The following is a 12935-nucleotide window of genomic DNA, read 5'->3' as shown; positions in this document are numbered from 1 at the left end:
TGTGCCGATCTAAATCTCTTCTAAATCTTTATATACTAGGTTTATTCTCCTAAAAATAATTGCCAACAGTACAAAGGCAGTCCTTTAGCCAATGAGGGAGCAGCGTTCTTGGTCACATCACCAACAAGTGCGACCTGATATAAATAACAACAACGCCCACATGAAATCTTTTGTAGTATGTTCTCCCACATCTTTATATAGTAAAGACTTGTGGGCTTGCTGAAAGCGTATGTTCTCCCAGGCCAGTATGTTCTCCCAAATCTTTATATACTTTATAAGATTATTCTCCTCAAAAGACTGGCCTGTTGGGGTGCCCGTTGGGTAGATCCTCATGCCCATACATGATGTCCCATGCAAGCCCACACGGTTTCGTAGGGACAGCATTTCTAGTTTAATGAAGACGTTTAGCAGATGCTCCTATCCAGAGTGAGTTTAAAGTTTAAAGCTCCGAACAAGTGTCATGGACCTGTGTCGGCCAGCGTCTTCAAGTCTCTCTCCCCCTCTCCAGATGCATCCATCCAGACTGCAGACACAGCAGCAGATCGTACAGCTACAGCTCCAACAGCAGCATGCTCAGGCTCAGGCTCAAGCTCAAGCCCAGGCCCATCAGGCCCAGGCTCAAGCCCAAGCTCAAGCCCAGGCACAGGCGCAAGCCCAGTCCATTCAGCACATGGTACAACAACAACAGCAGCAGCAGCAGCAGGTTCAGGCCCAGTCTCAGTCCCAGCAGGGACCGTTGCCCCCGCACGCTCAGCAGCAGCAGCAGCAGCAGCCCGGCATGGTCCCCCAGTCTCTGGCTGGCCAGATGCCCAACGTCAACATCAGCTCGCTCAGTCAACAGCAGCAGCAACAGCAGCTCAAGATCCAGGCTCTGCAGGTATGGGGAGGGATATATACTGCAGCATTAATAAATTGTAGGGACCTGATTCAAAGTGCAACCTTTTGGCCAGAAAAAAATAGAATAAAGAATTGTTTAAATCTAGCTTTGCTGCCATGTCTGGGAGTAGTAGTGTTGAGCATTTTACTTTAAGTGGTTTAGAGCTTGTAATGTATCACTGTGAGAGTAGAACAGGGTTCCCCAATAGGCGGCCCGCGGGCCATTTACGGCCCGCGGGGGGCTACTGTCTGGCCCCCACCAACCCCAGTAATAATGGTGGTATAAGAGCAGCAACGACACTAGTATATCGTCGTTGTCGGCTGGAAATCTTGTATCTCCAAATTTGTACGTTCTTTTGCAAATCATACAAGGTCGTCACACAAAAGTAGTGAAAACAGCAGATCTACAAGCACACAACGCCTCGCACCGTGAGGCGTTGTGTGCTTGTAGATCTGCTGTTATTATAAATGTTATTATAAATTATAAATTCAGAACGAACGGTTTTGGACATACAAGATTTTCACCCGACAACGACGATATCTGAACTGTCGCTGGAGTAGCGGGAACGCCACCGTCGCCCCCCCCTGCAACGTTGTGGCCCTCGGCTTGGTACCCTAGACATAATTCGGCCCTTGGGGAAAACTAATTGGGGAACCCTGGAGTAGAACGTGTAGGTGACACAGCGTGGAGGTATCTGATGCACCGAAACCACCGGAGAAAAGAAAAGCACCCTCAACACATACAGTATGACGGCATGCCCAAAATAGGGACACCAGATTGAAATAAGTAGTTGTGTATGTATTTGTTTTTGCCTGTGCTTGTGTTCATGTGAATGTGAATGTGCACATATCTTTGTTGTGTGTGTGTGTGTGTGTGTGTGTGTGTGTGTGTGTGTGTGTGTGTGTGTGTGTGTGTGTGTGTGTGTGTGTGTGTGTGTGTGTGTGTGTGTGTGTGTGTGTGTGTGTGTGTGTGTGTGTGTGTGTGTGTGTAGGCCAGAGCAGCTTTACAGCAGCAGCAGGCTGCACAGCAGGCTCAACAGGCTGCAGCTCAGGCTCAGCTGGCAGGCGCGGTACCTGGGCAGGTAGGTCAAGTCAAGCACATTTGATTGTAAACGCACTCCATGTGCGTCACAAAAAAACATACCCATAGCCTTATTCCTTCACAAAGCAGGGTTCCCACGGTCATGAAATTCCTGGAAATATTTTGAAATTAGAAAAATATTTTTACAGTACTGGAAAAAGTTTTTGGAATTTATCAAGGGTCCTGGAAGGTCCTGGGAAAAAATAGCTATGCATTGTCTTTGGTTATTGATTTTGTTAATACCTCTGAAATGACAAATTAAGCATGGGTCAAATTGTCAAATATATAGAGGCAGAAATTGTGAAAATAGCCGATCTACATGCTCACAACGCCTCGTTGCGAGGCGTTGTGAGCATGTAGATCAGCTATTTTCACAATTCCTCAACTCTTAGTGCTCGTCAGGGTGCCGGGTCCTCAGTTAAAACATGATTATTTCGGGGGTCACGGCCTGAAAAGGTAGAGAACCACTGGCATACACTACACTGTCTAGGCATTGCGCATAGGAGTAAGCGACCTGTTCTTGAGCTGAATTATTGTTATATACCGGTAGTCCTGGAAATTGGGTTAAATATTCTGGAAAGGTTTTGGAAAAGTTTTGGAAATTAATTGGTAAAGATGTGTGGGAACCCTGACAAAGTCTATGATAACATAATTCAGGGTAGCATGAGCAAGCCACGAGCAGCAGTCAACCTGCGGGTCGAGACCCCCCTGACGGTCGCCCCTTGCCATAATGGTATCTTACTAGTAAAATGGTAAATAAATATGTTAACCATATCAGTTTAGGCATCCGGCTCAAATAAATCAACATGCTTTCGAACAAGGATGCATTGTCTGTTATGAAATAATACAATCATTAATATGGGTGGTGAGAAAAGTATATTCACTTGTGAATTGAGATTTTTAACGTTGCGATTTTGCGCGGATATTCTTACGTGAAATGAGTTAGTTAGGTAGTGTTTAATTTAAATGTGTTATGTTGTAAAACAGCCACTTTGTTGCTGTATTAAATCTCAAAGTTGCTGACTGACGTGATCTGGAAGGTGTCGCTTGCCAAAAAGAACAGATCTATAAGGAAACAAGGTGTCACTAACTATGCTACATGTTCAGCTAGGGAATAAATAGTCTAGATTCGCCTTTTGGTCAGAGATGGTAGGACCAGGGGTGCTGATGGCTGTTAATTCATCCTGACAGCGAGTTGCAGGTTTGATTCCCCGACAACCTTTCTCTCCTGTTTGCTGTCATTCCCCACTATATTTATCTAGTAAAGGCAAAAAAAGCCCAAAAATATATGTAATGTTTCTTTGTCTATGTTATGTGACTTATTTTTGATCAGGCTGTTTCTATAGTAATGTAATTTACTACAGTTGTTTTATGTATTGACTTTCACACCGACCAGTGAAGTTAAGGTAGTGGGAGAAATATGTGAAAAAGGTGTTCACTTCCGTCAGAAAGCGTGAAAATTTGCACCTAGGGGTATTTTTGTGCGCTGAATTCAAAAATTGACGGTCCCAAGCACTTTTCTCAAATTCACTTTTCTCTCATTCACTTACCATAGGGTTAGGGTTAGGAAAAAAAGACCCCCAAAAAATCTTCTTTAAGTAGCATGTGAGGGGTCTATCTAGGGGGTTTTCATGATTCTGAATCCATTCCAAACATTTGTTTTGCACAAAAAACATTCCTTGGGGAAGAAATGGACCCCACAAACTATGGTTTAGTGATGAGTCGTCACTTTTCAAAGTTTTGTTGTGTCCATTTCTCGGAAAGGAATGTTTTCCGTGCAAAACAAATGCTTGCAATGGATTCAGAATCCCGAAAAACACCTAGTTTGACCCCTCACATGCTACTTGAAGAAGATTTTTGGGGGGTCTTTTTTCCCTAGTATGGTAAGTGAATGAGAGCCACCAGATCTCATGGGAAAAGTGCTTGGGACCGTCAATTTTTGAATTCAGCGCACAAAAATACCCCTAGGTGCAAATTTTCACGCTTTCTGCCGGAAGTGAACACATTTGCCTTTTTTTGTTACATATTTCTCCCACTAAGGCTGTAAGTGGTTAAAGAGAACAGGAACCGTGCAAAAGATATCTGTAAGATGCACTCTGTCTATAGGCAAAGATTCATACAACAGGTAGCTCCCATTTTCTGAAGATCAGATACATGGTAATAGCTTTCATTATTTTTAAGGATTTCATTATTTGTTATAGATTGTAATGTTGACAATCATTGCTTTATTTATGGCTTATATAAGGGAGTGTAAAGAGACAGGAAGCTGGGGGTAGAGAGAGGAAAGATATGCAACCAGCTAGGATCAAACCAAATTTGGACCGCATGGTTGGAGCAGGAACCACTCGGCACGCGCCATATGTCATATCGTCTCTGTCGCGTGGAAACCTCACGTGTCCAAAACGGTTACTTTTCAGCTGCACAGCAGCAGGGACGACACGATCCACACTGTTGCTTAGCACTGATCCTCAACCATGGCTCTGTGTGTGGTTGTGGGTGTGTGTGGTATGTTGTTTTGAGCTAATGATGTGCATGTGAATGCACATACTGTATGCCTGTCTTTTCCGTTGCTCGTGTGTGTGTGTGTGTGTGTGTGTGTGTGTGTGGGGGGGGGGGGGGGGGGTGTGCTGCAGTGCATGCACGACTCATGTCCACTACGAGTTGCACTTGAATTTGGCTCATTTCCTTACATTTTGTTCCATATTCTTCTCTTTTTTGGGGGGGTTTTGTGACATCATGTCTTTGTTGTGTCCCCTCTCTGTTGCCGCCTTCCAAAGATGCTGCTACGTCCTGGGATGCAAATGCCACCTCGGTTGCCTCGCGCCCCAAACCCCCCCAACACCGCTGTGCTCGGAGGCCAGCAGATGCAACAGGTATTTTAACCCCCACCCCCGGCCTCGGACACACTATAGACCAGTGTTTCTCAAACTTTCAAATGTCAGCGTCTCCCCTTAACTCTGACAGTGTACAAATGAAACCAAATGGACCCGTTAGGGTTCATTTGGTTCCATTTGTACACTGTCAGAGTTACAGACTTGTATGGGTAAATTTAGACCCCCTAAAGGAACCCACAGTCACCTGGAATCCACTTTGAGAACCACTGCTATAGACGTCTTCATGTTGTGCTTCTGTGTGCTGAGCTCTTTAGTTCCTGTTCTCCCTCCATTTGTCCATACAGTTCCTAACTCTATACATCTAAACCTCAAAATAAAACCCAGACAGTTCCAATTTTGTTTACTCTGTATCCTCTCTGAGTTCGCTATCCTTCCTGACTGGATAACATTGTTATACTAACCTGAAATGCATTGTGTTCTTAACACGTTGCAGTCCGAAATAGAATGGGGGTTGGTAGATTAGCCGTGAAATTTCTATTATTGTATTGTGATCTGAGACATAATATTATGTTTATAAACATGACCCCGCAGCCCCTCCATCTTGAACAGCGCCGCTGTTTTTTCTTTTTTTTCCCCCCCCAGGCCAGTAACTCACCATGATTTTCTCGATCTCCGTTGGGATAGAATGGGGGTTTTGGCCGATCGTCGATGTCCCCGTGCGTTTCGCGTGCGCGATCCTTTCACGTAAATGTCCCCGCAAATAGTCCATGTGTGACTGAAGAACAGACCTGAAAAGTTTCGCTAGCATAGCCCCAAGCATGGCTGCAGGAGGAGCTCGAGTGTGTAGACAGTAAACGGATGGGTGGAAGGTGCCTTGGAGAAGGAGAGGCGCTGACGTCACCTCTGCTTCATGCACGGTCTGCATGAGCCATCAGTGCACGAGTGGTGACTAGGGAAGGTTAGACGATCGCCGATTTTCGGATCAAAAGCTTTTATTCCGGTTTTAAAGACAAAGTCCGGGAATGTGCGACGTGGCTGAGAGTCCCTGGGGGGATGTGCGATATAGTACGGTTTTAACATTAAGGGGCTCCCCTTGGCTTAGAAGGTGTTAATAAAGAGCCAGAGAGACATGGGTTACAATATAACACTATAGCCACGAGTACAATCAGAACATAGAGCTTTTGAACACCAAAGAAAATCACGTACCCTACTTTATTGTTTTTAAATTGTGACCATCAGGTCGCAATTGCTATCAAAACCTCCACCTGCTGTCTGTCTGTCAGTCTGTCCGTCACGTCACACTTTTGCCCTACTCATATCTCCGGCACTGTTGCCACTGGTCCTACAGAATTTGCCCTAAAATCACCCAAATTAGATGGCAAACCACAACCTCCGCCCCTGATTTCTCACATGACCCTCTTCTAGTGCCACCATGAGCATGAGGTTGCTTTTTGCAGACACCATATATCCGGCACCGTTGCCCCTATCCATGCCAAACTTTGCACACACACTCCTTGGCTGGCAAACCACAATTTCCACCTCATTTCTCACATGCCCCTCTTCTAGCGCCACCATGAGGTTGCCGACCTGACGGTCACCTATCTCCCGATTAGGGACTCTTACTGGTTTACTGTTAAAGGTGAGTATTGGACGTTCTGCGGTTGCATTCCATGACCATGAGTCTTCAGGTTGGCCTTGGCCTCAGCGCTCACATTAGCTACAAAAGTAGAACAATGTAGAACGTGGCCAGCGTGACATGAGATGGGCGTGGGAACGGTGGGACGTTAAAGTAAAAACACAGAACACCGATCAGAGAGGACCAGCTTGGCCTTTGCTCACAGCTCCTCTGCCCGCCCTCTTGTGTGATATAGACTGAGCTCCGTTCTCTTGCTCTCCGTTCATTCACCAGGTGCAGCCTCATCAGATGATGTCGTCGCCGTCTCCGCAGCAGGTGCAGACGCCTCAGTCCATGCCCCCTCCGCCCCAGCCGTCCCCTCAGCCCCCCACGTCCCAGCCCAACTCGGCCAGGTAAATGAAGGTCCCATTTTATGCATTTGTGTGCTTTTTTATTTAGTTTAGTTTATTAGCACATTAATAATACAATAGAAACGATACAGTACATATAAAAACAAGTTATTTTGCACGGGAAAAAAAGAAGCCAACTTTTTTGGAATCCTTTACTTAGTGGAAGAAGTCATTAAATGGACCAGGGGTCTTCAGCGTTTTCAGGCCAAGGACCCCTTAGCTGAGAGAGACATGTAGTAGCAGGGACCCCAACTAGAGCCTATATATTGTATACAATTTTGTTGCAAATTAAAAATGTTCATGCATGTCTTAGACAGTGTAGACTTGTTTGACAGCACTGTCATCAGTGTATGTTTGATTAATGTGTATTTTCAGACATTTAACCGCTTGAACTGTCAGTTCTTCTACTTCTATTGCTCTTTATTTTCCCTCTACACCAAACCTCTTTGAAATAGCCGATCTACAAGCTCACAACCCCTCGCAACGCAAGGCATTGTGAGCTTGTAGATCTGATATGTTTGCCTAACGTGCCACTCAGAATAGGGATGCTAGGGTTCAAGTGGTTAATGTAAAAAACATGATCATATCACAACAAAGATTTGGCGGCCCCCCTGTAGTAACTCTGAGGACCCCCTAGGGGTCCCAGACCTCCTGTTGAAGACCCCTGAAATAGACTTCCTTCTCTGAAAGAGCATTTAAGAGCACAATTCTGCTTCAGCAAAGCGTTTTTTGTATTGGGGCTGTCGGAAACGAAATTCGGGATTCAAATATAATTCAACAGATTTGTGTTCATAATCTTCAAAACGTTGAAATTGCAGATGTTTTTATGTGTTCCTTTACTAATGGTGACTCCCTTCATGTGTGTGTGTCTGTCGGTGAGACTGTGACTGTGTACCTTTGGTTCAGTGCAGCAGGCCAGACTCCTCCACCAATTCCCCCCATAAATGTTGCTATTAGTTGAAAGAGTGAAGTTTAAGAAACGTTCAAAATTATGACAACAGTGAGTGAAATGTCGCTCAGGCTACACCGTGGACCTGTGGCTATCGACAGCCCAGCATTGTTATTACTGGTAAATCCCCCTGTTGTTTGGGTCAGATTTATCTGTAGAAATGCAGAGGATGGTCAACATGTATGACCGCGAAAAGTACTGGCAGATACAGAGATCCCCATATATGGGTATATCAGCATGCTGGCAGACCTCTGACGTCACTCTGACACAGCCTCCATAACCATATAAGGAGTTCCCAATGCAGCGATAAGTACTGGAAGGAGTGCGGTCCCTGCTGTCTTGTAGTTTTTATATCCTGTTGTCCAGAACCGCTGATCCAACCAATATGCCCTTATACAGTATGGGCATATACTTATGACATCAGGGCTCTCCATATTTGGTCATAAAAGAGATGAAGACTAAAGGATACAGTTATTGCCATATTTGGGCATAAAGAGGACACAGAAGACCTCTTCATATGGGCACAAAAGGGACACAGACCTAGCCTAGCACAGCTAAACAATCCACGCATGTTAACACACTGCAGTTAGTTAGCTCCATTAGTATATAGTCTGGCTACACCAGGCTAACATGCACAGACGAATAGGTACAATGATTTGCTCTGATGTAATACAAGAGGGTGCAGCTCCATGCCAAGGTCACAGCTAGCTATTTTCACCAACTTGTCCAGCCTCTTGGCATCTCATCGCTTTCATGCTTCTGATGAATCATTGACAACCTTAACTTGTTTTTGAAGAGAGATATAACTCTTTAAGGCACTGTTGGTGCGGGAGCCATTTGTGGGTGGCTGACACATCTTTATGGGTCCCTTATTTTTTAGTTTTTCCCCCAAAAGCTAAGAAATTCTTGAATAAAAAACATAGTATATATTTTCTAAGTAATTCAATAAATAAATAAAATAAAAATCCATCCATTTTAAAACAAATATTTAAGAAGGAGTGAAAATAGCCGATCTGGAAGCTCTTCGCGCCGCATTGTGAGCTTGTAGATGTGCTGTTTTCACTAGTTTGGGTCCTGGGCAAAAGTCTAATTTCTCTTTTGGGTCACAAGCTAAAATGTTTGGGAACCATTGCTCTAGGGGCAACAAGCAAGGCTGTTAGACTCTCACCGGCTCTACTATGGTACATCAAGGCACAAAGCACATGGGGTGTGGCAACAGATTTCTGGTGTGTGTGTGGCCGGAGAAGGGCGGTGTGTGTACCCGTTGTGTTTTGGTGGAATGTTGCTAGTGGGTGTGGTAGGAGCTGGTGTTGAAACAACCTTGTCAGATGTCCTCTTGTCCTTTGGCCAAGATGGCAACATGGTACGACTTCAGGATGAATCTAACTAGGGATGGGAAGATAATTGTTATTGCAACCGTCAGGTCGGCAGTTACTATGAAAACCTCCACCGGCTGTCCGTCAGTCAGTCCCTCCATCTGTCCGTCACGTCACACATTTGGCCCTACTCTTATCTCCGGCACCGTTGCCCCTATCCATGCCAAACTTGGCACACACACTCCTTGGCTGGCAAACCACAACCTCCGCCCCTGATTTCTCACATGCCCCTCTTCTAGACTAGCACCGCCATGAGGTTGCTATGGCCAATTTGTGCATACATGCGATCTGATGGTCGCTTATCTCCCAATTGGGGAGTCTTACTGGTTATTGTCGCAATAAAAAACACTCAATAATTGTATTGTGGAGATTTAAATTTATCATGAAATTATCCTCCGTCATGCACTGGGATCAATTCACCTTTTATTTGCCGAGCTGCATATTGGGTATCATTTGAACCCTCTATAACAGGGGTGCCCAAAAGGTAGATTGTGATCTACCAGTAGATCACAAAGGCTGTGCGGGTAGAACATATGAACATGCCCCTAAAAATACTTATTCAAATATTTAAAAAAAAATATATAAATCAATTAAATTGAAATCACAAAACTTATCCCCTTTTTGGCATCTGCCACTTGAATTAAGGTGACTTGATTGACATCAAGAAGGGCCTGTCAGCTTCCATAACGGCTTCAATAAGTAAACCCCCAATGCAACGCTGTGTTTTCAAATGTTTCGTGCAAATGTCAGTACCATTTAGGGTTGCCACCCGTTCCGTATAATACGGAATCGTTCCGTATTGGACAATTAAAAGATGCGTTCCGTATTGAACCAATACGGAACGCGGTTTGTTCCGTATTTAACCAAATGCCCCATAAAGGTCTGTCACACAAACCTCAACACAGAATTTAACAATAATGAATGAAATAAAACACAGGAAAAGACAGCAAAAGGAGGGAGAGGCACGAAGGACCGCTTGTGAGGCGGCTCGCAGTCGCTGTCTCCTCTCCTCTCCGCTGCCCGGCCCCTGTCTGCATATGCACTGCACGTCGCTGTCAATCACCGTTGCCTAGTTCCAGTCAGTGGCACACCGCGCGCTTTAAAAATGTCGTCTGAAGACAATACTCCATGCACCGCCTCAAAAAAAGGACAGACGCCTACAAAGGTACAGACGCGAGTGGGAAGAAACAAACCCGTGGCTTGACAGCGTCAGTGAAGGTTGCTTGCCAAGCAATAGCCTACAGTGTGTGGAGAAAAATAACAACATGCAGTTGCCAGGTCTGATAATATAAGCCATGTTGGGCTAGGTTGGATGAAATACCATGCAGTGTTGCCAAATCTGACTATTATAAGTATTTTGGGCTCTTATTTCTGTAAAGTTGCTCAGGTTTAGGCTAGTGAAGCCTATTCAGCCTAAAGTAAAAATGTTCAATGTTCATTGCTAATAAAGCACTTTAAACTAGGCTATGCTCAGGTTCAGGCTAGTGAAGCCTATTCAGCCTAAAGTAAAAAAATAATAATCTTCGTTGCTAATAAAGCACTTTAAACTTTAAGTATATGACTTAATGGTTTCTTGACTACCTTCTCTTTACTGACCACCAAGTGACCCAATACAAGAGCCAGGTTCAAATCATTCATACATTGCTTTATTTCATACAAAATTAACTTATTCATATTTTAGAAACAATTGGCCACTTCAAACTGCAAAACAATATAGGTTATACCATGTTGTGTGTTATAGTTATAACTATTCTATGCATTTCATGGGTTTGGGACTGCATTTTTTCGCCGGCCGGCGGCTGTGCCACGCGCACGGAACGCACGCACCGCGTGCCCGGAAGAGGTGTTCCTTATTGAGCGGTGGTCACACCGTCTCCATAGCGTGGCCGTGTGTGTAGGTATGTGGGTGGGTATGTGGGTGGGTATGTGGGTATGTGGGTGGGTCTGTGGGTCTGTATGTAGCCTCATGTGGTGTAGTACCTTTTATGCCCACACATGTTAAGGGAGGGGCGCTGTTTTCAGGCCAGGCCAGGCACACACACACACGCACACACACACACACACACACACACACACACAGGGGGGGAGGGGGGGGGGGTTGGTGGGTAAACCACCGCTCAGTTCACACGGGTGTGATTTTTTCAATTTCTGAAAGGTGGCAACCCTAGTACCATTACAAAGCTATATAAACATGTGCATGGCAAAAAACTGTAATAATGTCAGTGCCGCAAAGCCCCCTACATTTTTTTAATGTAGGGGGGGTCGGTAGATCTTGTAGAGCTGGTCATTTTAAAAGTAGATCTCAAGTCAAAAAAGTGTGGGCACCCCTGCTCTATAATTAGTAAAATGGACCTGGAAATAATGTACAGTCTTTTTCACTCTCTACCAAATCTCTTGGCCAAAAAATAGCCGATCTAAAAGCTCACAACGCGTCACAACACGACACATTGTGAGCTTGTTGATCGGCGAGAGATCGGGATCCAAGTACAGTCTCCTTCATTTAATCCCTGTTAAATGAAGTTTATATAGGGTTTCTGTGTTCACTGTTAACTTTCCTCTTGAGGCTTTTGAATGTGAAAACCTTCTCTAGCATCTAAACAAGAAAACTAAATGTTTCGCATGCTTCAAAGAATACACTTGTTTCTCTCTGTAAATCTAAAAAGAGATTTTGAACAAGAACAAAGAACTCTTGTTCATATCCGTTTGAGAAGGAGTAAAATTGAATATTTCATCAAATGACCATCCTAGGTTACAATAACAGCATTGCATTAAACTGGTTTTCTCAAATAAACCAAGACGGTAGCATGTGCATCTTTTAGACTATTGTAACTTGACCATTAAGAAAACAATAATAATGCAGAAGAGAATAAATATTACACCCAATAATACATTTCCATCCTCAAAAACATGAATTAGAATATTCGATCATCCTGACTCATCCCTAGTATTTAACCATTTTCTTTTATGTTTTTCTTTTGCTCTCAGTTCTGGCCCAACGCCTTCCCCAGGAGGCTTCCAGCCCAGTCCGTCTCCCCAGCCCGCCCAGAGTCCTGCCACTGCCCGCACGCCACAGAACTACGGGGTTCCCTCGCCAGGACCTCTCAACACCCCAGGTCTGATCACCGGCTACTCTCTGCTGCATTCTTTCCCCCACTATTCCCATCCAAGAGACCCCTCTGCGCTCATGTGTTATGTCCTGGTTACTGAGGGATTCACAGAAACAACAGAAAACTATTGGACTCATCTTGGTTAATTCATTCTTTTTTTATTTGAATCCTTTCTCCTCATACCCCATTGCTGTTGTACTTTCCTTTGGTTGTTAAACAATTTTATGTACTTTATTTACGTATATTTGTTTTTTCAAACTCTACACCAGTGGTTTTCAAAGTGGGAGCCGCAGCCAAATACACAATGTAAAAGTTTGCATTTTGTAGAACTAAACTTGTAAGACAATATTGGAATCATAATGTGGTTGTGTTGTGTTGTGTTGTGTTGTGTTGTGTTGTGTAGGGAACCCCAGCTCCGTGATGAGTCCTGCTGGGCCCACGTCTCAGGAGGACCAGCAGTACATGGAGAAACTCAAACAGCTGTCCAAGTACATCGAACCCCTGCGGAGGATGATCAACAAGATAGACAAGAATGAAGGTACACTAGAACAGTCCAGAGTTTTGGTTTAACACTGACATTGTACAAAAGGAATTGGCACACTCTTAGAGTTAAATGAACTGTGAGAGGGAGTATATCAAATGATGTCTCAAATTACATTCCCTTCACACACACACACACACACACAC

The 12935-nt window shown here is 44.4% G+C and overlaps 1 protein-coding gene across 1 annotated transcript in view; it reads left to right on the top strand.

Annotated features, from left to right (window-relative positions):
- med15 (mediator complex subunit 15) overlaps nt 1-12935 on the top strand; it is a 35601-nt gene that overhangs the window by 10778 nt on the left and 11888 nt on the right. Inside the window, exons 7-12 of the mRNA XM_080724863.1 lie at nt 509-877; nt 1869-1958; nt 4735-4830; nt 6701-6819; nt 12127-12254; nt 12652-12786. Of these exons, the coding sequence (XP_080580989.1) occupies nt 509-877; nt 1869-1958; nt 4735-4830; nt 6701-6819; nt 12127-12254; nt 12652-12786 (937 nt within the window). The remainder of the gene's footprint in view (nt 1-508; nt 878-1868; nt 1959-4734; nt 4831-6700; nt 6820-12126; nt 12255-12651; nt 12787-12935) is intronic.

This window comes from Nannobrachium achirus, assembly GCF_963921795.1.
Source record: "Nannobrachium achirus genome assembly, chromosome: 4".
Lineage (NCBI taxonomy): Eukaryota > Metazoa > Chordata > Actinopteri > Myctophiformes > Myctophidae > Nannobrachium > Nannobrachium achirus.
This window is presented reverse-complemented; position numbering and strand designations above follow the sequence as displayed.